The sequence below is a fragment of the Scyliorhinus canicula genome, chromosome 11 (assembly GCF_902713615.1).
Source record: "Scyliorhinus canicula chromosome 11, sScyCan1.1, whole genome shotgun sequence".
Taxonomy (NCBI): domain Eukaryota; kingdom Metazoa; phylum Chordata; class Chondrichthyes; order Carcharhiniformes; family Scyliorhinidae; genus Scyliorhinus; species Scyliorhinus canicula.
The window spans coordinates 53,898,480-53,925,109 of record NC_052156.1 but is presented as its reverse complement, the minus strand read 5'-3'; the positions used below and the strand labels follow the sequence as shown (position 1 = coordinate 53,925,109).

Here is a 26,630-nt window from a genome sequence, read left to right as displayed (position 1 = left end):
GAAGTGTTTTATTTGGAGGTGTCTCATTTCCTGTCCTTTTGCTAGCCTCCACTTACTCGGCAATTTGTCTAGTGTCGCCAGTCTGCCCTACGTAGAAGTCCCCGACCGTCAATGTGCCCCCTTTCCACCTCCATCTTTTGAATGTGGTATCCAGCATGGCTGGGGGGAATCTGTGATTGCCGCATACGGGAGCCATGGGGACATTTTGGTTATCCCGAAGTGTTGTCGCAGCTGGGTCCACGTGCTCAGCGTGGCCGCTACCACTGCTCGTTGTGTATCTTGTTGAGGAGGATGGGAGTGCTGCTGTGGCCAGGGCCCGGAGGGTCATTCCTTTATAGGATGCCTCCTCATTTGTACCCAATTTGTGTCGGATTCCTGTACCCATCCCCTCACTCTTTCTGCCGTTGCTGCCCAGTGGTAGTATTGCAGGTTTGGTAAGGCCAAACCCCCTTTGATTTTCCTTGTTTGCAGTGTCTGTTTGGGAATTCCCGGGTTCTTCACCCCCCCCCCCCCCCCAACAAACGCCATGGTTAGACTATCTACGTTTTGTAAAAAGGCCTTGGGGATAAAGATCGGAATGGATCTAAACAGGAAGAGGAAGCTTGACAGTACGTTCATCTTGATCGTCTGCACTCTCTCCACCAGGGAGAGTGGGAGTGAGCCCCACGTTTGAAGGTCTCTTCTTACTTCCTCCAGCAGGCTGGTCAGGTTCCACTTGTGGATCTGTATCCAGTCTCTGGCTATCTGGATCGGCAGGTAGCGGAATCTGTTCTGGGCTGTTTTTAATGGGAGCCCCTCCAGCTCTCTCCCTCCCCCATTTGGGTTCACTGGAAATGCCTCGCTTTTGCCCAGGTTAAGTTGGGAGCCCGAGAAGGTTCCAAACTCTTTCAGTATTTGTAGTATTGCCTTTAGTCCCTCCTATGGCTTCGAGACAGAGAGGAGCAAGTCATCTGCATAGAGTGAGACTGTGATCTCTGTCATCTCTCCGGATTCCCTTCCAGCTTTTCGCGTCCCGCAGGGCTGTCACCAGGGGTTCGATCGCTCGCGCAAACAAGAGTGGGGACAGGGGGCAGCCCTGTCTTGTTCCTCTCTGCAGATTTAAGTATTCAGAGCTGGTGGTGTTAGTTTGGACACTCGCTTTGGGAGAGTTGTACAAGAGCCTCACTCAGGCAGTGAACCCCGCTCCTCACCCAAACCATTCCAGTACCTCGAGGAGGTATTTCCATCCGACTCTGTCGAAGGCCTTTTCTGCGTCCAGGGAGATGATCACCTCTGGTGTTCTCTCCCCAGAGGGGGTCATTATTACGTTCAGCAGCTGCCTGATGTTCGCTGTGAGCTGCCTACTCTTGACAAAGCCCGTTTGGTCCTCTGCGACCAACTTTGGTACACAGCCCTCCAGCCTTTTGGCCAGGACCTATGTGAATATTTTCCCATCCACGTTCAGCAATGAAATGGGTCTGCACGATCCACATTCCTTCAGGTCTTTCTCTTTTTTGGGTATCAGTGAAATTGTGGCCTGCGCTAGCGTGGGGAGCAGGGTGCCCCTTGCCAGTGAGCCCGCGAACATGTCCCTTAAGTGTGGGGCCAGGGCTGGTGCGAATTTTTCGTAGAAGTCCGCCGGGAACCCGTTGGGTCCCGGTGCCTTCCCCGCCTGAGTTGAGCTGATGCTCTCCATGATTTCTCCCAGGTCTATTGGTGCTTCCAGCTCCCCCCCGTCTGTCTTCCACCACAACTGGTAGTTCTAGTCCGTCTAGGAACTGTTTAATCCCCACATCCCCGTTGGGGGGCTTGGAGGCGTACAGAAGGTCTCAAATCCCGATTGACCTCCTTTGTTCTGTTACCAGTCTGCCTCTGCTATCCTTTACCTGCGCTATTTCCCTTGTGGCTGCCTGCTTTCTCAGCTGGTAAGCCAATAGGCGGCCAGCCTTGTCTCCGTGTTTGTAGAAGGTCCCCTGTGCCTGGCAGAGTTGGTACACTGCTTTCCTAGTGGATAGCAGGTTAAAGTCCATTTGCAGCTTTTTTCTCTCCTGCAGCAGCTCAACAATCGGGTGCAGGAACCTCCATGGGTCCACCGCCCACATCTACTCCATAAATGGTCCTAGTTCCCTGGCCATGCCAGTCTTTTTCCCTGCTTTGGGGTTTGATCGGTTGGTCAGGGATTTCTGCCATGGTCTTCTTTATGAATTCTGTGTCGTCCCGTTGGGAGCGTACACATTCACCAGTACGACCGGTGCCCCTTCCAGGACACCGCTGACCATGACATACCATCCCCCTGGGTCCATAACTGTCTTGGTTTCTGTAAACCTCGTCCTCTTGCTAATTAATACTGCCACCCCCCTAGCCCTCGTCCCATGGCATGAGTGGTATGTCTGTCCCACCCAGCCCTTTCTTACCAGCAGTCGGTCCTTCTCCCTCAGGTGCATCTCTTGTACGTAGATTATGTCGGCTTTTAGGCTTCTTAGGTGGGTGAAGACTGGATCTTTTCACCGGGCCATTGAGTCCCCTTACATTCCAGGGAACAATCCTGGTGGGGGTTTTTGACCCCCGGCCCTGCGGGATCACCCATACTTACCTGATGGATGCACCCCTGCACTCCAGGGTTTCCCTTCGTTAGGAGGCCATCCCAAATGGCCACAGTTGCCGCTCTCGCCATGAGGCCAGGCCCCAGGGGTTTCCTATTGTCCAGGAACACCCAACATGGCCGCCAGCTGTGTACGCCACGTGGCTCCGCCCCTGCACTCCAGGGTCTCCCTCCGCCCTGCAGCCCTCCCGAGTGGCTGTTTGTGGCGCCATCTTGGTTCCTCGCCCTGCTCCATGCCTGCCGTGTTCGTGCTGCTTATCTACCTCACCCTTCTCTTTGCTTCTCTTCTGTGCTCTCCCCTCCGACTCCTCTCTTTCCCCCACATGATGGCCGTTGCGGCTGTCCCTCCCCCAGTTTGTTCGCTCTAACGAACTCCTCCCCTACCGCTAGGGTGTTAAAAAACAGCACCTTCCCCTCAAATGTAACCCAGAGTTTGGCCAGGAATAACATCCCAAATTTCCCATTACTTTTGTAGAGTGCTGATTTGGCCCTGTTGAATTCAGCCCTTCTTTTGGCCAGGTCTGCCCCAATGTGCTGGTACACCCTTATGATCTTTCCTTCCCACATGCTCGATTTTGCCTGCCGGGCCCACTTTAGAATTTTTTCCCTGCCTTGGAACGTGTGCAGCTTAATGTTAAATCACTCTGGGCTGCTCCCCGGCTTTGGGCCTGGGTGGAAGCAACCCGTGTGCCCTGTCGATTTCTAGGGGGTTTGGAAATTTCTCCCTTCCCACTAGCTTGCCCAGCATTTGGGTGATGTAGCCTATTGGGTCTCTGCCCTCCATCCCCTCTGGCAGACCCACTATTTTAACATTCTGCCGTCTGGACCGATTTTCCTGGTCCTCCGCTTTCTCTCTTAGGCTCCCCTGGGTCGTTACCAGCCTTTTCACCTTGGTTTCCTGAGTTGCCATCCTGTCGCTCTGGTCTGAGGTGGCCCTCTCCAACTCCTGAATCGTTTTCTCCTGCGCCTCCACCTTCCTTTCCAGGCCATCGATGGTTGGTTGCATTTTGTCCGTCGTCTCCACCAGCATCTCCTTCATCATTGTGTGGAGCTACATCCGGAGTGCCTCCCTCATGGCGTTTATCTCCGTTTTTATCTCCTCCTTTAGGGGGTTTATCTCCGTTTTCAGCACGCTTCTCCATTCCTCCCCGTGTGTGTGTGGGTAAGTGTGTGTGTGGGTGGGGTGGGAGTATGGTCGCCGCGTCATGTTCCTGCTCTGCTGCTTGGCCTGCCAGCTTTTCCGCTTCATGGTTCGCCTGAACCTCCACCTCGCCCTGTGGGGTCGTCTGCCTGCACGGCTGCAGCTCCTGCTTTTTTCCTTTGCTGCTGCTCCTTGTATCTCACCGTCCCCCCAATTTATTGTTATTTGCAGGCATATTCCTGTTACGTGCCTCTTTTTCCCCCCATGGCTTTGGCGCGAAAGAGAGGTTCTTTTCCCCCTCCCCCCCAAGAAAAACCCCCCCAAGGGTTTTTCCTCCTTTTAAAAAGGATTTTTTTTATAAAGAGTGTTTTTTTTGAAAAAGTTTTTTTAATTTTCAGGAGGGGAAAAAAAAGTTGAATTAAAAAAATTATTATTTTGTTTATGTCTTATCCTCTCCGTGCTCCGACTTTCAGGCGGTTTCTTGTTGCGATCCCCACTCCTTCTCCACGTGCAGCTGCTCCGCTGACCAGGACCAGTCTCTCCTCTTCTTTTCCTCTTTAGCTCTGTGGAACAGAGCTTTGGTGCCTGGGCAGGGCGAGGGAGGCAGGACCGATTTTGCGGGGCTATAATTCTTTTTAAGAACCCACCGGGAAAACGCCTGAAAAAATCCGCGATTTTGTGGGTCTGCGGGAGCCTCTTTGCTGCGGCCGCTCCATTCGCGAACTCCACCGGAAGTCCCCACACCTACTTACCAGCTGAAACATTCATAAAGTGAGCATGGTGTTGTTCCAGAGTGTTGCTCACATTAGGCCAGTAAACCCATAATGTGAATTTGGCATTGAATTTAGCTCAAATCTTAGAAGACCTACTTCCACCATCAACTGGCTACAAACATAGCTGAGCAGTGATTAGATGATTCACTAAAGAATATTTCCTCAAATCAAAATTAGTGAATTGCAAGAGAGATTGTTTGTAGAGTCTTGTAATATGGGTATCACTGGCAAGGCCAGCATTTATTATCCATCCCTAGTGCAACGGAGGTACTTGCTGAGCTATTTCAAAGGGCAGTTAAGAGCCAACCATTGTTGTGGGTCTATGGTCACATATAGGCCAGATTTCCCATTTCTAAAAGACATGAGTGAACCAGATGGAATTTCCAACAAACAGGTTATTTCAAGGTTAACATTACTGATGCTAGCTTTTTGCTCCAGATTTACAGCATTTAATTACATTTAAATTTCCCTAATGGCTTTGGTGGGATTTGAACATATGACCCCCAGATCATCAGTACAGGCCTCTGGATCTTGTACAGCGGCATAAGTACTATACTACCCCAACGTATTATCCTTGCATTTGTATGATTAGATTCAGCTCTAATCTTATTCAAGCTACCTTTCATTTGGAGTGTATGATCATTGTTAGAACATTGCATGCCGACTGATGAAAAATAATGCAAAACAATGGTACACTGGACAGTCACACCCTTACCTTGTAATACATAGATATTATCCTGATACTCCACAGCAACATGAAACTCCATAGCAACAGGCATCGGACAGACAGCTATCCAGCAATTGTCCCTGGTATCATAGCATTCCACTGATTTTAGTGCATTCCGTCCATCACCTTCATACACCCGACCTCCAACTGCATAAATTTTGCTACAACAATAAACTAGCTTGCACCCTATTCGTGCCCTCAGCAATGGAGCTCTGGGCAACCACCTGTTTGTTGCATGGTCATGCATCCAGAAATCACTCTCTGCTTTATGATCTATAGAGACATCACTGTTACTTGGCCTGTAACCTCCTGCAATATAAATGTCATTATCAGGTGACACCAAGATTCCCACCTCCCTTAAATCATTGGGAGGCTTGCATAATTTGAAGACTTCGCCTGTGACAGTATCTAAACAAGGCACAGTTTGTTTCTTTCCTGAGTGTTTGTTGGCAGCCTCAAAGCAGATAATCATCTGTGAAGCAGTCATACCAAGTCTTGGCCTGCAGCCATCAGCCCCTTCATTGTTTTTATCTTCAGAGGAGTTTCCAGCCATAGCCTGTGCAAAAGTGCAAGGAATTTTCTGTAAAAAGGTCTTTTCCATCAGAGGTACACGTATACATTTGGCAAAAATGTCTGCAAGGTGTGGCTCCCTTTTGTCTCTGTTATGCTCAAGCCACTGAATTATACTTTCATAAACACACTCTTCCTTTTCCACATTTAGGTCATCACTGTTTAGAATGCTCGTGAGCTGGTCTTTAGTCAAATGGAGGAACTCCTGCTCTTTGGCAACACATAAAATTTTCTTTCTAATATAATCTTGGGATTTCTCCTTCAATTCCTGGTGTCCGTAAGCATCAGCAAAAATGAAAACACCAATGGAGTTCTGAGGGTCAAGTCGGCTTATCATATACTGGGCACACTGGTCCTGCAAGGATGGAATCTGGAAGAGACTAGCAGCTGTGAAAAGAGCTTGTACATTGACCTCGGTCAGTGATACTCGGGATGTATATGCATAGTCCAACACAAGCCGCATTGCATCATCTTCCACTCCTACGATTCGCACTTTTTTCTGAGTGCTCTCTGTAAGGCCACTTGTGAACATAGACCTATGAAATAAAAAAGCTTAATGAGCTGAACCCATTCTGCAATAAAAGATTTTCATGCATATAGTAATGCATCACAGAAGCATGTTAGCACACAACTGATTACTTTGCAAGAACAGACGAGCATGTGTTATGCCTGCACAGCAAGAAACTACAAACAGTGATGGGATGAATGGCTGATCAATTTGTTTTGGAATATATTGGTTACATAGAAAATAGAAACAGGAGGTAGCCATTAGGCATCCTCCACAATTCATAATGATCATGGCTGATAATCAAGTTTAATATCCTGACCAACCCCACCATATCCCCTGATCCCTTTAGCCCCAAGAGCTATGTCTAATTCCTTCGTGAAATTACACATTTTGGCTCAACTACTTTGTGCTACTGAATTCCACAGATTCACCATGCCCTGGGTGAAGAAATTTCTCCTCACCTCAGTCCTAAAAAGTTTACCCATTATCCTCAAACTATGACCCCCTTGGTCTGGACTCCCACACAATACTCCAGGTGCGGCCTCACCAATGCCCTATACAATTGCAGTAAACTCCATTCCTATAATCAAATCCTCTCCCTATGAAGGCCAACATACCATTTACCTTCTTTACTGCCTTGTCTACCTCTGCGCTTATTTTCAGCGACTGATGCACAAGGAAACCAAGGTCTTGCTGAGTATCCACCTCTCTCAATTTATACCCATTCAAATAATAATCTGCCTTCCTATTTTTGTTACCGAAGTGGATAACCTCACATTTATCCACATTATACTGTATCTCCCATGCACATGCCCACTCACTCAGCCTGTCTAAATCCTGCATCTCTGTATCCTCCTCACAGCTCACCCTTCCACCCAACTTTTATCATCTGCAAATTTGAAGATAATATAGTTCCCTCATTCAAATCATTAATATATAATTGGGGTCCGAGCACACAGATCCCTGCGGTACCCCTCTAGTCACTGCCTGCCAATTGGAGACATTACATAGTAATCAGCTATGTGAGACCTTATCAAAAGCTTTCTGAAAGTCTAAACCACATCCACCAGTTCAATCTGGTCAACTCTGCTAGTTACATCTTCAAACAATTCTAGTGGATCTGTCAAGCACAATTTTCCTTTCGTAAATCCATGCTGATTTTGTCTGATTATACCACTGCTTTCCAAATGCTGTGCTATAAAATCCTTGATAATGCACTCTAGCAACTTCCCTGCTACTGACATTAGGCTCACAAGTCTATAATTTCCTTTTTCTCTCTACCTCCCCTTTTTAAATAACGGGGTTATATTAGATACCCTCCAAACTGTAGGAAACATCCAGTCCAAAGAATTTTAGAAAATGACCAATGGATCTACTATTTCTACAGCCACTTCCTTAAGTACTCTAAAAGAATATTGGTCAGGGCACTAGGAAAATTCAATTATTTGAATTAACCAATTGACCTCGAGTGTTCCAATAGTTTAAAAACAAACAACTGAGATGCTAAAAATTTGCACTGCACTGGAACATCAATCTAACTTAGCCATTCATGCCCTAGAATGGGGTTTGAATTCTTAACCTTGCAAATTAGAGGAAATGCTACCTCCAAACTGAAAAACAGAAAATCAAATTTCCTGAAGACTCAACATTAAACTACTTTACTCAAAAGCTTTGTGAAACTACATTTTAACATGGAGCAAACTTAAGAATTAAACACAAGAATCTAACAAGGATTGAAAAAATAGTTTTTCATAGATACAACCCTGATAAACCAGCGCTGTTCGACTTGCTATTCGCTTCAACAGAAAATAAACTCTCATGAAAAGCAACTTATGAAAAAAATGTGAAGTATTTTACAGTGGCCTAGCAGGTTGGCTTCATAATTAAGATCTGGAATTAAATTCTAGACTCAAGTTCTTAATAAGTAATGTGAAACACCATGAGTTTTTTGAAGCAAAAATTAGGCTGTCCATTGAACTCCTTGCCATTTGTTAATGGTAGTGTAATTAAAAGAACTAGAACTTCAAATCCTTCACAACTTAGATTCAAAGATAAAATGCTTGTTTCATTTGGCATCAATTGTCTCCATTCCCACCACTTTGATATGCCATAAGCTGGTTTGTAATATTAATAAGTGACTAGCTACCAAAACAGCAGAAGCATACCTAAAGTAAGGGCTAATTGCAGCGAGTACATTTCGGTGACAGGAAAACGTTTTTCCATGATCTACCTCCACCACAATGTCTGTCAGCTGCTGTTCATCGTACATACATTTAAGCTGCTGCAGAATGCTACATGCATGTGCAGGGTCCATCCCGATATTCTGAATTGCACTTGAAATTCCATTGTGTCCCAGTAAAAACTTATTCAATTCTGTGGAGAGACAGGACACTAGTATTCATTGTTCGTCACACAAAAGAAAATCCAATAAATTCACACATATAAATGACTTCTAGGAACAGAGGGAAAGCATTGTAGTTCAAAATATTATGTGATTAGAGGCAGACAATTTTATACACATCGCCAATGCATTGCCTGGCCAACAAAAGGAAACTAACTTGAAGGTTTGTCTGTCAGAGGTACTCAGTCCTGGTGTGTCTATTTAATGTATTAACCTTTTTTCTGATGCCGATGGAGCTTTCTATATGTTTATTTCATGCATTTTTATTACGGCAGTACCAGTATCAGGACACTTAAAAGCAATATTCACGGATGAAAATATTTTGCCCATTCTTAGGACAAAATCAAACTCAATGCCAGACCAACAAAACCAATAAGAGAGAAAATGCTCAGTCTCACCCCAGCTCCCCTTGGTGCAGATAGGAAACTGAAAATGACAAATAAATCTTAGCGACCACTAAGATAGTACTACCAGTATGACATGCCACCAACAATTGAGGAAAATGCTCCGAGGTGGAAGGGATTCATTATATACTTAAAATACAGATATAACTGTACCTGTACTACAGTTCAAGATGCTTCAAGACCCATGGGACATATGTGGTTGATGTACACTTCATTCAAGTCACACCAAGAATGATCTGGCTGTTCCTTTACTGTCGCTGGATAAAAATCTTGGAACTCCCTCCTGACCAGCACTATGGGTGTACCTACAGTACTGCAGAGGTTCAGAAGGCAGCTCATCATCACCTTCCCAAGGACAATTCGGGATGGGCAATTAATGCTGGCATAGTCAGCAATGTCTACACCCCTTGAATTAATGAAAAAACACAGGCATTAAGGAATCTCTCTCTTACAATACACCTCCTGCATTCAGCTGATACTTTGATACTTACAAGGTGTCACATAGATCCAAAATCTATATTGTTTGATGTACAAGTAATTAAGGGTTTTCAACTGAATCATGGCAATAACTTCAGATACTGCATTCTAAATCAGCCTTCATTTTGTAGGACAGTGAGACCCTACTAATGGGAGTAGTCTTTGGAGCCGAACACATGAATATACTGTTAAGAATTGGGGAAAATTAAGATTAAAACAAAGCAAAACAGGGAGTTGATCAGAGGCAGATGTCTGGAGAAATGAAGAAATGTGAATTCTCCTACAGTGGAAAACAACAAGTACTTTACAGATGTGACTAGAGAAAACAATGCAGCTAGAGGTGGAAATTGACGCGTGCCTGCCAAAAGCTAACTCCACAGGGCGAATAACATCAAAAGGACAGAAACAGTACAACTGTAGAACACTAAGCAGAGAGATGGCTAACGTCATAACTGCATCAAGCTGCAGATATAGTCTCCCAAAAGCAGTCATTTTCCACTTTTACTAAGCCTAAGCACTATTTTTCAGACATGGAACACATTAACTTGGTTGTGGCAGTTATTTGTTGGATTTGAAATGAAAAATGAAAATTGCTTATTGTCACGAGTAGGCTTCAAATGAAGTTACTGTGAAAAGCCCCTAGTCGCCACATTCCAGCGCCTGTTCGGGGAGGCTGTTACGGGAACTGTGCTGCTGGCTTGCCTGGGTCTGCTTTCAAAGCCAGCGATTAGCCCTGTGAGCTAAACAGCCCCAAGGACAGGACACCGTTCCCAGGCTGCTTCACTGTGATGCTGACTGCGGCAGGACACCGTTCCCAGACTGCTTCACTGTGACGCTGACTGCGGCAGGACACCGTTCCCAGGCTGCTTCACTGTGACGCTGACTGCGGCAGGACACCGTTCCCAGACTGCTTCACTGTGACGCTGACTGCGGCAGGACACCGTTCCCAGACTGCTTCACTGTGACGCTGACTGCGGCAGGATGCCGTTCCCAGACTGCTTCACTGTGACGCTGACTGCGGCAGGACTCCGTTCCCAGACTGCTTCACTGTGACGCTGACTGCGGCAGGACGCCGTTCCCAGACTGCTTCACTGTTACGCTGACTGCGGCAGGACGCCGTTCCCAGACTGCTTCACTGTGACGCTGACTGCGGCAGGACGCCGTTCCCAGACTGCTTCACTGAGACGCTGACTGCGGCAGGATGCCGTTCCCAGGCTGCTTCACTGTGACGCTGACTGCGGCAGGACACCGTTCCCAGGCTGCTTCACTGTGACGCTGACTGCGGCAGGATGCCGTTCCCAGGCTGCTTCACTGTGACGCTGACTGCGGCAGGATGCCGTTCCCAGACTGCTTCACTGTGACGCTGACTGCGGCAGGATGCCGTTTCCAGGCTGCTTCACTGTGACGCTGACTGCGGCAGGACGCCGTTCCCAGACTGCTTCACTGAGACGCTGACTGCGGCAGGACACCGTTCCCAGACTGCTTCACTGTGACACTGACTGCGGCAGGACACCGTTCCCAGGCTGCTTCACTGTGACGCTGACTGCGGCAGGACGCCGTTCCCAGGCTGCTTCACTGTGACACTGACTGCGAGGACGGGAAGTTACTTAAAATTGGATGTTGTTGGGGAAAAGCAATGTCTGAGTTTAGGTAACACAGGTGGTTGGGGACTAAGGGATAATTTTATGTATAATTATAAGTGTCATAGCGTATTATAGTTTTTCTTGTCATGTGTTTTGTGTCTTTCTTTTACATTAATATTCTTTAATTGTTCACATGACTGGACTGTTCGGCACTGGGTTGTAGACCGGTGCTCACATTCAACAAATTTTTAATTCTGAGAAAGATAGAAAATGGATAAGTGTGAGAAAAGACAGTCAAGCAAAAGAGAGGGAGTGATTGAAAATGCCAAGGAGACTTCACCTCAAAATAAAAAGGATGGTGCTGAGGGAATGAGATGTGAGAAAAGTTAGATTCTTTCACTGTAATAAACTGGGCCACACCAAATCATGCTGGGTGTTACATGGAAAGCCAGTTTGAGTTAGAAATATTAAGAGACTAATAAATCAGAGGCTGGAAAACAAATGCCAATAAGATACACAGAGAAGACCAAACAATAGGGGCGAAAATGTGTCCACAAATTTTACAGAGGCAAAGGAGCCAGAAGGTGGTTGACATGTTCAAGAAGTTTGTATCTGAAGGGAACGTCTTACCATGTGTAAAAAGTGGGATGGGGAAAGATATTAAAATTTTGAGAGACAGGAGCAAGTCAATCCTTAATATTGTGAGTTAAGAATATTTGTTGTCCAAAGGAATATTGAAGGAAGGGGTTCTGGTCAGCATTATTCAAGGAGAAACAAGAAAAGTTCCTTTGATGAAAATAAACTTGAGCAGCTTGAAGACGGGAGAAATGATTGTAGGAGTCGTAGAAACATTGCCCATTGCGCGTTACAATTCATTCTAGGGAATTATATAGCTGGATCACAGATAGCAGTGATGCCTACTATGGTTTAACAGCCGGTAGAATATCCGGCTCCAGAAAAATTGCAAACAGACCATTCCAGAATATGTCCTGATTATGTAATTAAGTCACAGGCACATAAGACAAGAGGCAGAGGAGTTATGAGCACAGGATAAGAAAAGTGATAATGTTATGTGACACAAGCTTTAGTAAGCTGAATGACGATGGAACAGACAAAAGGGAAAGGACCCAATGTGTTTAGTTCAAAGAGATTAATAGAATTACAGCAGTGATTCCAAATTTTAAAAAATCTATCAAACAGCTTACTTTGAATTGGAGGTTCAGTGTATTCCTGAATGTCATTATGTAAAGGATCACACATTAAAGAGAAAATGGCACCCCGCATGTTAAAGCAGATGACAAATGGGCAGAAATACATCTAAATTGTATTACCTCCTGAGCATAGGTAAGAAATTCTAAGATTGGATCATGAAATTTCATTAGGGGGACATCTAGGAATAAAGAAAACAGAAGTGAAGATGCAGAAACAGGTTTACTGACCAGGACTACTTAAAAACGTAGTTACATTTTGCCAAACCGAATACACGTCAAGTAGTAGGGAAACCACAAGCTGCAATAAAGCTAGCACTTTTGAACCCTATTCCAGCTTTCAAAGAACCTTTCACAAGAATTCTAGTCGACTGTGGAGGACCGTTGTCGAAAACATGAAGTGTAAATCAATACTTGTTAACTATTATAGATATTTCTACAAGATGTCCTGAAGCCATACCGCTAAAAACCATTACAGCCAAGAGTGTGACAGGGGAATTAACCATGTTTTTATTAGATATGGTTGACCAAAAATGATACAAATCAGATTAAGGGTCAAATTTTATGGTCAGGATTACTTAAAGAGGTGATGAATAGCCTGAAACGTATCATCCAGAGTCAAAGGGAACATTAGAGAAATGGTGTCAACCTTTGAAAACAACGGTGAGCGCATATAGTCAAGATACTCATAATTGGGACAGAGAGATTCCATCTTCATAGTTTGCCATTGGGGCTGCACCAAATGATTCTACCAGATATAGTCCTTTTGATAAAAAGCAAATTACTGCTTTGACAAAGAGTCATCGGACTCAAAACACTTTTCTCTCCCTACAGATGCTGCCAGACTTGCTGAGATTTTCCAGCATTTTCCCTCTCCTGATAGTCCTTTTGAATTGGTTTATGGACATGAAGTTAGAGAACCACTGAAATTAATCCAACAGAAGTTAAGAAAGAAGCCAGAGACTACACTTTTGGACCACGTATTGAATTTCATAGAAAGACTGAATGGGGCTTGTGGGGTGGCAAGATAGCATTTAAAGACAGCACAGCAGGGAAGCTTTGTAGTAGGGCAGAAAGTGCTAGTGTTTTTACCTGTGTCGGGCGAACCGCAAAAAGCTAGATTTAGTGGACTATATCAAATTAAAAGAAAACTGAGCAAAGTAAATTATCTGGTACACACACACCAGATAGCCATAAATCTGTGTGTGCCATATTGACATGCTTCAGAGGCATTGGGATAGAGGAGATGAGGACAAGCTTGAAGTCTGGATAGTAATGAAGCAGGGAGAAGAAGGGTTACATTCTGAAAGTGACTTCCCTCTAATTCATTGGGGTAATGAGGAAGGACTGGAAAATTTACACAACTGGTTGTTACCTTCCAGATAAGAGCAGAGGCAAATTGGAAGAGTTACTTATGAATGTATTTGTGTGAATAAATTAGATAAATGTATTTGTGTGAATAAATTAGGTAGAATGTCGATAGCGATGCATTATGTAGATGCGGTGGAGAACAGTTCTGATAAAACAACATCCATATATGTTAAATCCAGCAAAGTTATCACAAGTACAGAAGGAAATTGAATATATGCTCAAAAATTAAATTGAGGTCTGGTGATTGGAACTCGTAATCGTAATGGTGCCAAAGCTGGATGGAACACAACGACTGTGTAGTGGACTACAGGAAAGTGAATGCCATCACCAGAAGGGATTAGTTTCCGATACCACCATTGACGGATTGCATGGAAAGAGAGGACAGTCTACATTCATCACACAAATAGGCTTGCTAAAGAGCTATTGGCAAGTATCTTCGTCTGACAGAGAAAAGGAAATCTCAACCTTTGTGATGCCAAATGGACTTTAACAATTTAAAATTATGCCGTTCGGGATGGAGAACACGCAACATTTCAGGGATTAACAACTTTATTTATTTATTTTAATAAAGTACCCAATTCTTTTTTCCTCCACAATTAAGGGGCAATTTAGCGTGGTTAATCCATGCTCATCTTTAGAACGTGGGGGTGAAACCCATGCAAACACGGGTAGAACGTGCAAATATCACACAGACAGTAACCTGGTGCCGAGATCAAACCTGGATCCTCGGTGCCGTGATGCAGAAGTGCTAACCATTGTGCCTTTGTGCCGAACTTTAGCAGTATGGTAGCTCCACTAACAGAACGCTTGAAGAACAAGAAGTTTAACTGGACGGAGGACTACCAAACTGCATTCCAACATCTGAAAACAGCATGGACAACAAAGCCAGTGTTAGCCGCACCAAATTATGGCGAACAGTTTAAACTAGCTGTGGCTGCTAGTGACATTGGTGTAAGAGCTCTGTTGTTACAAGATGATGAACTTGGACTTGAGAAGCAGGTGGGGGCTTTCTCAAGGAAATTGAATTGTCACCAACAGATGCATTCAACAATTGAAAAGACGACTGCAGTTTGGTATTGATATTGCAACATTGAGATTTATGTTGCAGTAATCCAGACACTCAGACCATAATTCCTTAAACTTTCTGGAGAATTTTTGAAATCAGGACATTGGATTTTTTAGAGATTGTTACTACAACATTGAGATTTAAAAGTCATTCATGTGGCAGGGAGAGAAAATGTCATTATGGATGCTTTACCCAGAGTGTAAAAGAGACTATTTGGGAACATTGGGTGTAAATACTCTGGGATATATTTTATGTTAACACATACTTTTGAAATCTCTATAATGGTTGATAAGGTAAAGCTGATAAGAAATGTTTGAGGAATGAAATAGTCTTTCAAATTAAGACGTTGCATTTTTTAATGCAACGTGTTCAGAATTGGGTAAAATTAAGATTTTAAAAATGTAAAGCAGGAGTTGATTAGAAACGGACATCTGGAGAAATGATGAGAGGTGAATTTGCCTATCAGTGGAAAACAAGTATTTTATATGTGCGAGCAGAGAAAACAATGGGGTTTTAGAGAATTTCAAAGTAGAGAGAAGAAGAAATGGACACTAACCTGCTAAAGGCCAAATCCACAGGGTTAATAACATCAAAGGGACATAAACAGTGTAACTGTAGAACTCTAACTAAGAAGAGAGACACAGCTGACATCAGAACTGTATGAAGCGACAGATATAGTCTCCCAAAAGGAGCAGCCATTTTCTGTCTTCGCTGATCCTGAACACTATTTCCCAGATGAGGGCACGATAACCTGGTTGTGGTAATTATTTGCTGGATTTATCTCAAAAAGTTATTAAAGTTGGCTGTTGTTTTGGAAAAGGGATGTCTCAGAGTTCAGCTAAATGTTGGTAGTTGGGGACCAAGGGATAGTTTCATGTAAAATTGTGTGTGTGTATAGCCTTCAGTAAGTCAAGTGACCATGGTCCCAGATGACTATAGGCTGCTTTCCCCTTTCAGGGGGAGAGCTGACTGGTGATGATTTAACCTGAGGATCACTATCTCTCAGGCGAGGGAGGAGAAAGGTTGAGAAGGTGGGCCTTCATGAATAACTCAGTTGGTATGGGAATTGAACCCACACTGTTGGCCTCGCTCTGCATCACGGACCAGCCCTTCTTGCCGTGTGTGTTTTGTCTTTCTCTTGCGTTAACAAATATTATTTATTAATTGCTCATATAACTGTTCCTCACTGGGTTGTACACCCATTCCTTGCATTTTACCAGAAAAAACCCAAGTTAAACTTCTGGATTTTGAATACCCTCACATTTATCAGCATGGTTCATAACAAAACAAGCGAAGTCCAACATTAAGTTTAGTTAAATGCTCAAAACTAATTTACAATTCATATTTCAGTGACAATAGCCCAAGAATACTGCAGCACTGAAGTAAATGGACAAGGAATTTTATTATTGCATTAATTTGATCACCTCCGAATCTACTAACTGGGAGGGAGAGATTTGCATTTATATAGTACATTACCACATCAATACATTGCAAAAAAGCTTTACACATACTAAATTACTTTGATGTGTGGAGTTTACAAATTTATTTTTCACAGATATCAGTAAAGGTGTTAAAGAAGGAACGTTGACCTAGAACAAGGTCCTTTGCACACTCAACATCCTCACACCCCTTCTGTCACACCAGACCCTCAAATTTAACATCTTTAGCAATGTTCATTCTCTCAATATTGTTCTCGAGTCAGCCTGATTAATATGCTGGAAGCAAACTCCAATCTACAATTTTCTGACTCGAAGAGAGGGGACCAACAACAAAACCTGGGAAAATCTTCACTAAGCATGTTCCAAGACAAACCATGTGCTCCAGATTGTAGACAGATTCTCATTTGCCATTTCTGCTCAGTTACTAAAGGACAAGCTTCCAGCTGTGATGGTCCAGCCCTCAATAACATGTCTCTAAATCCATCTAATCAGGTTTCTGTGCTCTGGCCTTAAACCTTCTAAACTTGCCCAATCCACTCCACACTTGACAAATTCTCAAGTTCAAACTTTCCACCTCTTTCTGTGGTAGTGAGGGAAGGGGGGGGGGGGGGGGAGAAAATCGAAATTTTTAAACTGTAACAGCACTTATTATACAGTTTCATCATTGAAAGAGATTATATCTACCTGGCTATTTCACTAGAAATATTATATGAAGCTAGGAGTAATTTTCTTTTTATATAAATAAATGCATTTCAAAATGAATTTTTAGAACTGAGCAAAGCAGAATGGGGTAGTCCGTTATCGACACTCGTGTAATCATGTCACTGCACAAGAAGGTTAAGAAATCAAGCAGAATGACTCAGGAGTGGGCATGAGAATTTTTTGTTTCCGCTGCTGATAAGCCAGAAAGCTTAAAGGAGAAGCAAAGTCTAAATCCACTAGTGGTGAAATAGAACAACTGCCCTAGCCCAAACGCGTAGGAATTTAAACAGGACCGAGTTCACACAGAACTGAAGAGGCAGATTAACAGTGTAGGAATGGGAGGAGAGAACATCCACATGGCAGCAGTGAGAAAGGATGAATTGAGACAGCAGGAACCACCTGTTCTTCCTCACATCACCTTTTGATATAAAACACTGATGCTGCCAACACCAGCAGTATTATCTTGGCCATTCCCTCGAGTTTGTTGAATGCTCTCTGCTGCTAGGAAAATCAATATTTAAAAAGCATCTGCTCAGTAAGAATTATGAGTGCTTTTTTTCCAAAAGGTGAACAGCAAGTCTCTGAGCTGCAAAAGACAGCCAGCATGGGGTTACTGTACCTCCCTTCTTTGTACCTTTTGGCAAAGGGAAATGGGATGAAGTTAAAAATGAAAAGTGCAAGGGAGGCAAGGAGTAAAACATGAAAAGATAGTCCAGCAACAGTTTGAGTTGTTTACAGCCATGGATGAACTTTCTGGATTCACTGGAGCCATTCTTCAGGAAACACTGAAGTGATGCCCTGCAGCAAAATGATTTTATTTAGGTTTTGCTGCAAACAAATGAGATCTCACTACCCCTGGTGATTTAAAATGCTCTCGGGTAAACAGATTCAAGTGACATTTAGGTTAGCAGTCTTTCAAAGTAGCTATGCTGGCAAAATAAAGTGCTTGAACAGTACTAGATTATTGATACAAACGTTTGTTGAAAGATGTTTGCAGGCTCAGGGAGCTAGTCAGTAAACATGTATAATGGTCGCTTGCCTTTTCATAGCAGATAGGTTGGGATTTTAATAACGTTGTCATTAGAGTTTTGGCTGGCAGCTTTCCTAATATACAGATAACAAGGTCATTCATTTAGTTTCACATCCATCGGAATTTCATCGCAGTATATCAGCATCATGTACTAAAGTCTTATTCACACTATGGATTAGCAGGCCAATCAGAAGTACAGTTGTAACAGTGACTATACTGCTGAAATCATTCGCACCATCACTGTTTGATTTGCCAGGGTGGAAACAGGGGCTGTTAGGGATAGCAGACCAAATGGGACCAATTCACCAATATTAAAGTTGTTCCAAATCCATTTAGAGCATTTCTACTCCCATTTTTTTTGTTTATTAGTACTTATCATGGTACTTCAGGCACTAAAGAACTTAGTTGCATACCAATACACAAGTGTATTTTTCAAATACTTGATATCTAACTTTTTTTTTAAAAATCGACTCATATTAAATTGCACAGCCAACTGTAAAAAGTCAAAAAATATTGAATAAATCAAATTGTGGGAAAAATTATAGAATTGTAATCATAAAATGGTGCGGCAAAAGAGCCGCCATTCAACCATTCAGCTTGTTAAGGTTCTCACCACAGCCATCCACCTAGTCCTCACTGGCTTGCTCTTTCCCTTTAGATTTTTGAATGTGAATATTGAATCTGCTTCCACCACTCCTTCTGATACTCCAATGTATTAAATATTCTTCGCTCCTATTGTAGCAGGTTCTTTGGCCATCTTAAATCTATGTTCTCTGGTTACTGACCCTACTGCCATTGCAAACAGTTTCTCTTGATCATCAAACCGGTCTGTTAAAAAGAGAACAAATCTAGCTTCGCAATCCCATCACAAAACCCATCATCTCTGGTACCAATTTAGTAGATCTCTTCTTCAACCTCTCCAAGACCCATCCTTTTGAAAGTGTGGTTCATGGAATTGAACATAGTATTCCAGTTATGGCTTACCCATCGGTTTCTAAGAAATTTTGAGCATAACATCCTTGTTTAACCCAAGAATCACATATATTTTAATAACCTTCGCAATTTACCCAGTCAGTGTCAAAGATTTGTGCACATATACATGCACCCTCTAAAATTTAACCATTTAATTTATATTGCTTTGCCTAGTTCTTTCTATTGTGTTAATCCATAGAACCCCTACAGTGCAGGAGGCCATTCGGCCCATCAAATCTGCACCAACACTATCAAGAACAACCTACCGAGTCCCACACCCGGACCTATACCCGTAACCCCACCTCACTAGCACATCTTTGGACAGCAAGGGGCAATTTAGCATGGCCAATCCATTTAAACTGCACATCTTTGGACTGTGGGGGGAAATCGCAGCATCCGGAGGAAACCCACGCACATGCGGGAGAACATGCAAACTCCACAGACACCCAAGGCCAGCATCGAATCCAGGTCCTTGGCACTGTGATGCAGCAGTGCTAACCACTGTGTTCCATGCCATCCAGACTTTTGGTGGCGACCATGGTGCGATCGGTCACATGCAAGGTGGCTCCTGCCTGGAGGTGTTGATTTTGGATCTTTTTACTCGATTTTCGGGGGACTTTGGTGGAAAGTTGTGAGGAGAGTGGAAGGTATTCAGTTCTCTCTCAGACTGGGATGTCTATGGGATATCAGACCAAGTTAAATACGGTGAGAGCCTTGGCCGAAGAGTTGGAGGGGACTCGTGGCACAGCACAAGCTGAGAAGATGGTGGAGAGAAGGGTCATCGTCGATGGTGAAGCTGCCAATGGAGCAGTTGATGAGTTTCAACAAGGAGGAATTTCGCCTGCAAAGGAAGGTGATGCAGGGAGACTGGTCGAAGTCAATTGAGGGGCAGTTGCACCTTTTCGTGGGACCTTGGATCAGGTGGAGAAGCTCAAGGGATGATGACCCAAGAGGGGGAAAGATGGTGACCGACCAGGGCAACCGAATTGTATCGCTGGAAGCGGAGATGGCAATCCGAGACGACGTTTGCAAGACACTGCGGGCAAGGAGCAAGGGAATGAATCCCGGCAGCAACATTTGCATAGTGTGAGCCTGCCGAGGGAGATGAAGGAACGAGCACCATGAGTTATGTTGCAAAGATGTTCATGAAGTTGGTGGAGACGGTTCTCAACAAGGTCCCGGAGGTACACTGGGCCCACAGGTCCTTGAGGGAGAAGTAGAGAGTGGAGTTGCCGCTGCAGGCAGTGATTGTGTGCATGCCACAAGTTTCAGGAGAAGGAAAATATCTTGTGGTGGGCCAGGGAAAGTCAGAACTGCAGCTGGGAAGGAAACCGGGTCCAGATGTACAAAGGCATTGGTGCTGACCTGGCCAAGAGATGGGGGGCGCTCAATAAGGCCAAGGCGGCGCAAGATCCGCTTTGGGGCGCTGTACACGGCCAAATCGTGGATAACATTTGAGGGCCTGAAATATTATTTTGGGACACCGGAGGAGGCAAATGACTTCATCAAGGAGCATGGTTTGAGGGAGGGCTGAACGGTGAACATTTGTACCAGTTGCAACTAGTTTCTCTTGTTCTCGTTTGATTGAGGAAATGTGCATGTCCTATGCCTGCCTTACCCATCTGTAACTGACGATAGCCATTGTGCTTCACGGTCGGTGCCAGGTGTATAGCCTTTGACTTTTTGTACGCTTTGTACAGTTTATAGATGGTTCTGCTCATGGTTGCACAGATCCTGTGGGCAATTAAGAATGTACATTATGGGGGTTGCAATGGAGTGTTTTTCTTGTTTTATTGTTATGGGTTTGGGATATTGGGGGAGGGGAGAGGAAGGAAGGTGATGGTGTAGGTCAGAGGGGGGGGGGGGGGGGGAGTGGGCGAGTAGGGAGGTTTGGTGGGTCCCTTCGTTTCGGCCTCCAGGTGGGAGTAGCCACGCTAGCATGTGATGTTACTGAATGGAAACGGAGTGGGGGGGGGGGGGGGGGGGGGGTCACATAGTTGGTATGGTGGACGGAGGAAAGGGGTGGGCATCTTGGGTGGGTTCGGTTTAGGGTGGAGATGGGGGGGCTAGGTAGAGGCCGAGTTGGGTGACGATGGCGGATCCTAGGGGAGTGGGGAGGCATAAGCCTCCATTAAGATTTGTTACATGGAAAGTCTGTGGGCTGAATAGGCCAAATGGTCCTGGGTATTCGCACACCTAAAAAGTTTAAGGGCAGAGGTGATTTTCCTCCAAGAGACGTCCTTGCGGGTGAAGAACCAGATGCGGCTGAGGAAGGGGTAGGTGGGGTAAACGTTCCACTCCGGGCTTGACTCGAAGTGGAAGGGGGGGCGGTCACAATCTTGTTTAGCAAGAAAACGGGTTTGTGGTGGCGAGGGAGGTACAGGACCCAGGGGGTAGGTTTGTGATAGTGAGTGGGGTATTAGTGGGAGCACTGGTGGTGCTGGCGAATGCTGTGTATGTGCCCAATTGGGACGATGTTGAGTTTAAGAAGAAGCTGTTAGGAGCGATTGCGGACTTGAACTGGGTAGGGATTATGGGTTGGGATTTTAATCGTGAATGAAGCCGAGGATAGACCGATCGAGTTCCAAGTCAAGGGGGAGATCGGGAATGGCAAGCGAGTTGGGGGCGTTTATGGATAAGATGGATATGGTGGACCTTGGAGGTTTATGCACCATGGGGAGAGGGTGTGCTCCTTCACGCGAGATCATCGGGCATATTCCCGTATTGACTTTTTTGTGGTGGCTAAGCAGTTTTGTTTGGAATGGTGGGGGTGGAATACGCAGGGTCTGTGAACTCCAGCCACGTGCCGCATTTCCTAGATGTTCGGCTGAGGTCAGGTGGGAGTAGAGGCTAGGGTGGAGGTTGGAATCCATGCTGTTGGCGGACAAGGAGTTCTGTTGTAAGGTGGCAGGGTTGATCAAGAATTAGGAGTTTAATCAAAATGGGGAGGGCTCGGCAGCCATATTTTGGGAGGTTTTGGAAGCAGTTTTTGGGGGGGGGGGGAGGAGGAAAAAGAGTCATCATTTTGTATAAGGCCCACAAAGTAGGATGGAGGTGGAGGAGAAATGAAGGTTGCTGGAAGAGATAGTGGAGGTGGAGGTCCCAACAAGGGAGTTACTGCCGCAAAAAAAGAATGCGGGGCAGTTTGATCAGTTGAAGACAGGGAAGGCAGTCGGCAGTTACAGCGGGCTCGAGGGGTGCAGTACGAGTATGGGGAGAAAGCAAGAAGTCTGGTGGTCCATCCGTTGCGGCGACAGGCAACTTCGAGGGAAATTGTGTAGGTAAGGTAGAGGGCAAAGTGACGTATCAGAGCCGGAGAGAATCAATGCCTTTTATGGAGGGCTGTACAGGGCTGAGCCTGGAAGGGAGGAGGCAGGTACGGATCAGTTCCTGAATGAGTTGGAGTTCCTGGAGTTGGAGGAGGGAAAACGGCAAGCACTGGAGGAGCCGCTGGGGTTGCAAGAGTTAATGGAGTGCATTGGCATGGTGCAGTCAGGAAGGCGCAGGGTCTGGATGGCTTCCCAGCGGAGTTTTATAAGTTCTTTGCAGCAGGACTGGTCCCCATCTTCTGAGCATGTTCAATGAGGCGGTGGAGAGGGGGGAATTACCGGCTGCGCTGGTACAGGCATCCATTTCGCTGATCCCAAAGAAAGGGAATGACCTGTTGGGAGTGTGGGTCCTATAGACCCAACTCGTTGCTGAATTCAGACGTGCAAATCTGAACGTACTGCCAAAATTTATCTTCCAGCCCCTCCCAATCTTTCTCCAAAACACCTTTTTCTGGAGGGTGAACAAGTTGATATTGGAATTTGTTTGGGCAGGCAAGACGCCGAGGGTTGGTGGGGCTCTGTTGCAAAGGTAAATGCAGGATGGGGCGGCAGCAAATGTCGAATAGATGCGATGATTTGGGGAGACCTGCTGTTGGCCCTGTTGCCATTCTCCGTAGGGAAGCATACGAATAGCTTGGTGGATCATCAATTAGAATTTGGAACCAGCTGAGGAGGCACTTTAAAGGAGTGCACATGTCGGTGTTAGCCCCGCTCTATGGAAACATCGGTCTGTGGCCCCGGGGGGGGGGGGGGGGGGGGGGGGGGGGTGCATCTTGCACGGGAGGAACTGCCCTCATTTCCCCAGGTGCCAGAGTACACACTACTGGAGAAGCTGTTGCTCCCGGGTGTGTGGGAGGACGCAAGGATTGGGGATATATATGGCTGGGTGGGGGAGTAGGGAGCGGCCTTAGTGAAAGGGATTAAGTGGAAGTTTGGAGTGAGGTAATGCACCAGGACAACTCAACCTCCTCCTGTGCAAGGGATGAGCCTTATACAGTTAAAGGCATAGGACATACGACTCGGGCCCGGATGAGTGGGTTCTTCCCGGGAGTGGCAGATGTGTGCGAGAGGTGTGGGTGGGCACCAGTGAACCATTCGCACATATTTTGGGGGTGTACAAAATTGGACAGCTTCTGGAAAGCTGTGTTCAATAGTCTGTCGGGGATTGTGGGTGTGAAGCTGATGCCGGATCCTATGGTGGTGATCTTTGGGGTGTCAGAGGTGCCGGGTGTGCAGAAGTGGAAGGCGAGGAAGCCGACATCATGCCTTCGCTCTCTGATTGCCCGGCGACAGATTCCCTTAAATTAGAGGTCAGCCGTGCCACCGGGGGGGGGTAGCGGCATGGTTGGGGGACCTATCAACGTTCCTCAGGTTGGAGAAAATTAAGTTTGCCTTCAGGGGATCGAAGGAGGCATCTGTAGTGCAGTGGAAGCTGTTTCTGTTCATGTTGGAGATAAAGGGGGACAATTGAACAAACTGTATGCACTATGCTTTGTTGCTATGTGGATGTTTTTTTGAGGGTGTTTGGAATAAAATATATTTTAAAAGAACGCCTGCCCACTTCACCTGCCTGAAGTCTGTTATCCTCCTCATCATTTACTACATTTCCAAGCTGTGTCATTTCTAAGCTTCTGAAATTACGCCCTCGCCCACCCGAGTACAGGTCATTAATGTAGTGATCTTTACGTGGGTATGTACAGAAGGGGTTGATGGGCAATGGAAAGATCACTAGGGGGCAGCACTGGCGGGTATAAAAGGAGAAGCAAGCAGCCCACTGGTCTCTTTGGCTGATTAGACTGTGAGGAGAGCAGAAGCAGAGATTTAGCTCAGGGCTGCTAGTGTGGTCAGGCCTAGTTGTCGTATGTAAAAGTTGTAACCTTTCTACAGGTATAGTTCTTAAAGTAAGAACTCACGCAGTTGTTAAGTTCTGTCACTCAATAAACCTTACATAAACTTCTGGACGACTTTGAGCCTTCTTCCGGAAGCCTCTGCTGTAACTGGATTGAGTAGCACATGTTACCAACCACACAGGTAACAAAACATGGTACCAGGTTGGCTTTAATCGAACAGTACTAGATAGATTAAGTTAGAGACAAGAAAGGAAACAAAAAGTAAAGGGCCGACCTCTCGCCTGTGGAAGACTTCGCAACATTTGGATCCCAGACATCCAACCGACGCGATGGAACACACGCCACTTCCACGGCCGCCGAAACGGCCGCTGAAAACTACCGGTAATTTAAATAGTAACTGGAAAATGTTTAAACATCAGCTTCAAATATACATGGCAGCTAATGACTTTAACACAGCCTCCGACAGGAGAAAGATTGGGCTGTTACAGCAATGGCAGGCCAGCAAGCTGTGGACATTTATAACTCTTTCACTTGCGATGACAATAAAGACAAAACTACCTTTCAAGTGATAATTGCAAAATTTGACAAACACTGTAAAACACAGTCCAATGAAATCATGGAAAGATTTAACCTACGTAACAGGTTCCAAAAAAAAAACAGGGAGACAATCTCCAATTTTGTCACAGACCTTCGATTACTAGCACAGGGCTGTAACAATGCTGATATAACAGATTCCATCATCAGAAACCAATTAATCAACGGCCTCTCTGATGAAAAGTTAAGGGATTCACTAATGCAGCAAAATGATCTAACACTAAAAACCACCATAGCAAAGTGCATACAGCAAGTACAAAAGAAACAGCAGCACCTAGAGTTTCTAGAGAAAAAAAATGTGGAAAAATCCTCCACGAGGTGGAAGACGTTAAAATGGTGGCCTCTCCTCACAGGCATCCTCTTCCGGTCGCCGGCTCCCATTCAAACATGCACACGCACAGTCAACAGAGATGCGCATGCGCATTATGCGCATTATGCAAAATACTGAACCCAGCCAGAGGAGCAATTCGCACATGCGCAATCGCTGCCTACGCATACGTGTTACCATTGCGGCAACACTCACGGAAAAGGGAAATGTCCTGCACTAGGGAAAAGATGTTTACGGTGCTCCAAAATGAATCATTTCGCCTCCCAGTGTCAGTCAACAGCAAAATATCACTCTCCAACACAAAGACATGGAAATTTCAAGGTTCGCACAGTGGATGCAATGGACAACCAAAACCCTAAAAAAAAAATTCCGACCACGAAGATTTCCACTCCTGGGAGGATACATACTGCATCAGAATAATACATTCGGCAGAGGAACCGCATTCATGAGCCGACCATGACTCCTCAATACGTGAATGCCATTGACTCCGCAAGGGAATGGAGTGCCACGGTGCAAGTAAACAGCTCCCCAATTACATTCAAGCTCGACACGGGAGTGTCCGCGAACTTGATGACAAGCAAATATCTCGCATCCATCCCAGGGACACACGAGATGATACCTGCTGCATGCAAGTTAAAAGACTACAATGGCAACCAGAGCACCTCAAGGGGATCATGCCATCTACAGGTAGTCAGTAAGAAGGTCACAAAAGGACTACGCTTTGAGATCGTGGATGCCGAAAAAACGTTAGATTTACGGCTGGGACAGAGAATTTTCATGCACACGAATGACTCATCCCGACTGGACGATGCCATCCAGCTGCTTCTCGACGAGTATCCTGACGTCTTTCGTGGCATGGGTACGTTGCCCTACACATACAAAATACTGCTCAAAGAAGAAGCAAAACCTCTCATTCACCCACCAAGGAGGGTACCAGCTCCCTTGCGGGACAGGCTAAAATCAGAACCCCTACGCCTACAATCTCATGGTATCACATCAAAAGTCACACAGCCGACTGACTGGGTCAGCTCATTGGTGTCAAGAAGCCATCAGGTGACCTCAGCATCTGTTTATGTCCCAAAGATCTGAACAAAAACAAACATTGGCAGGGAACACTACCCCATCCCCAAGCGAGAGGAGATAACAAGTGAAATGGCAAACGTTCGCATCTTCACCAAACTTGATGCCTCACAAGGCTTCCGGCAGATGCAACTCGATGCTTCCAGCCGACTGTTGTGTACGTTCAACACAGCATTTGGATGATACTGCTATAATCGCATGCCTTTCGGGATCATCTCCGTATCAGAAATATTTCACAGAATTATGGAGCAGATGACGGAGGGCATTGAAGATGCAGTGTATATGTTGATGTCATCATAATATGGTCAATGACAGAGGAAGATTCACAGATCGGCGCAACATCGAGGGCCGAAGGGCCCGTACTGCGCTGTAATGTTCTATGTTCTAAGATCACACTGCTCAATCAAGACAAGTCTTCAAAAGAATTCACCAATTTGGGTTGAAACTCAACCGATCCAAGTGCACCTTTGCATGCTCATCTCTTACCTTCCTGGGT

The 26,630-nt window shown here is 45.3% G+C and overlaps 1 protein-coding gene across 2 annotated transcripts in view; it reads right to left on the bottom strand.

Annotated features, from left to right (window-relative positions):
- The window catches only part of kbtbd8 (kelch repeat and BTB (POZ) domain containing 8), a 47,959-nt gene that overhangs the window by 8,949 nt on the left and 12,380 nt on the right, over nt 1–26,630 (bottom strand). Inside the window, exons 2-3 of one of the 2 annotated variants that reach the window (XM_038810600.1) lie at nt 8,572–8,673; nt 5,211–6,328 (exon numbers count right to left, since the gene is read on the bottom strand). In XM_038810600.1, the coding sequence (XP_038666528.1) occupies nt 5,211–6,328; nt 8,572–8,573 (1,120 nt within the window). In that variant the 5' untranslated portion in view covers nt 8,574–8,673. Of the gene's footprint in view, nt 1–5,210; nt 6,329–8,465; nt 8,674–26,630 lie in introns of both variants that reach the window. The other variant, XM_038810599.1, reaches the window with a different exon arrangement.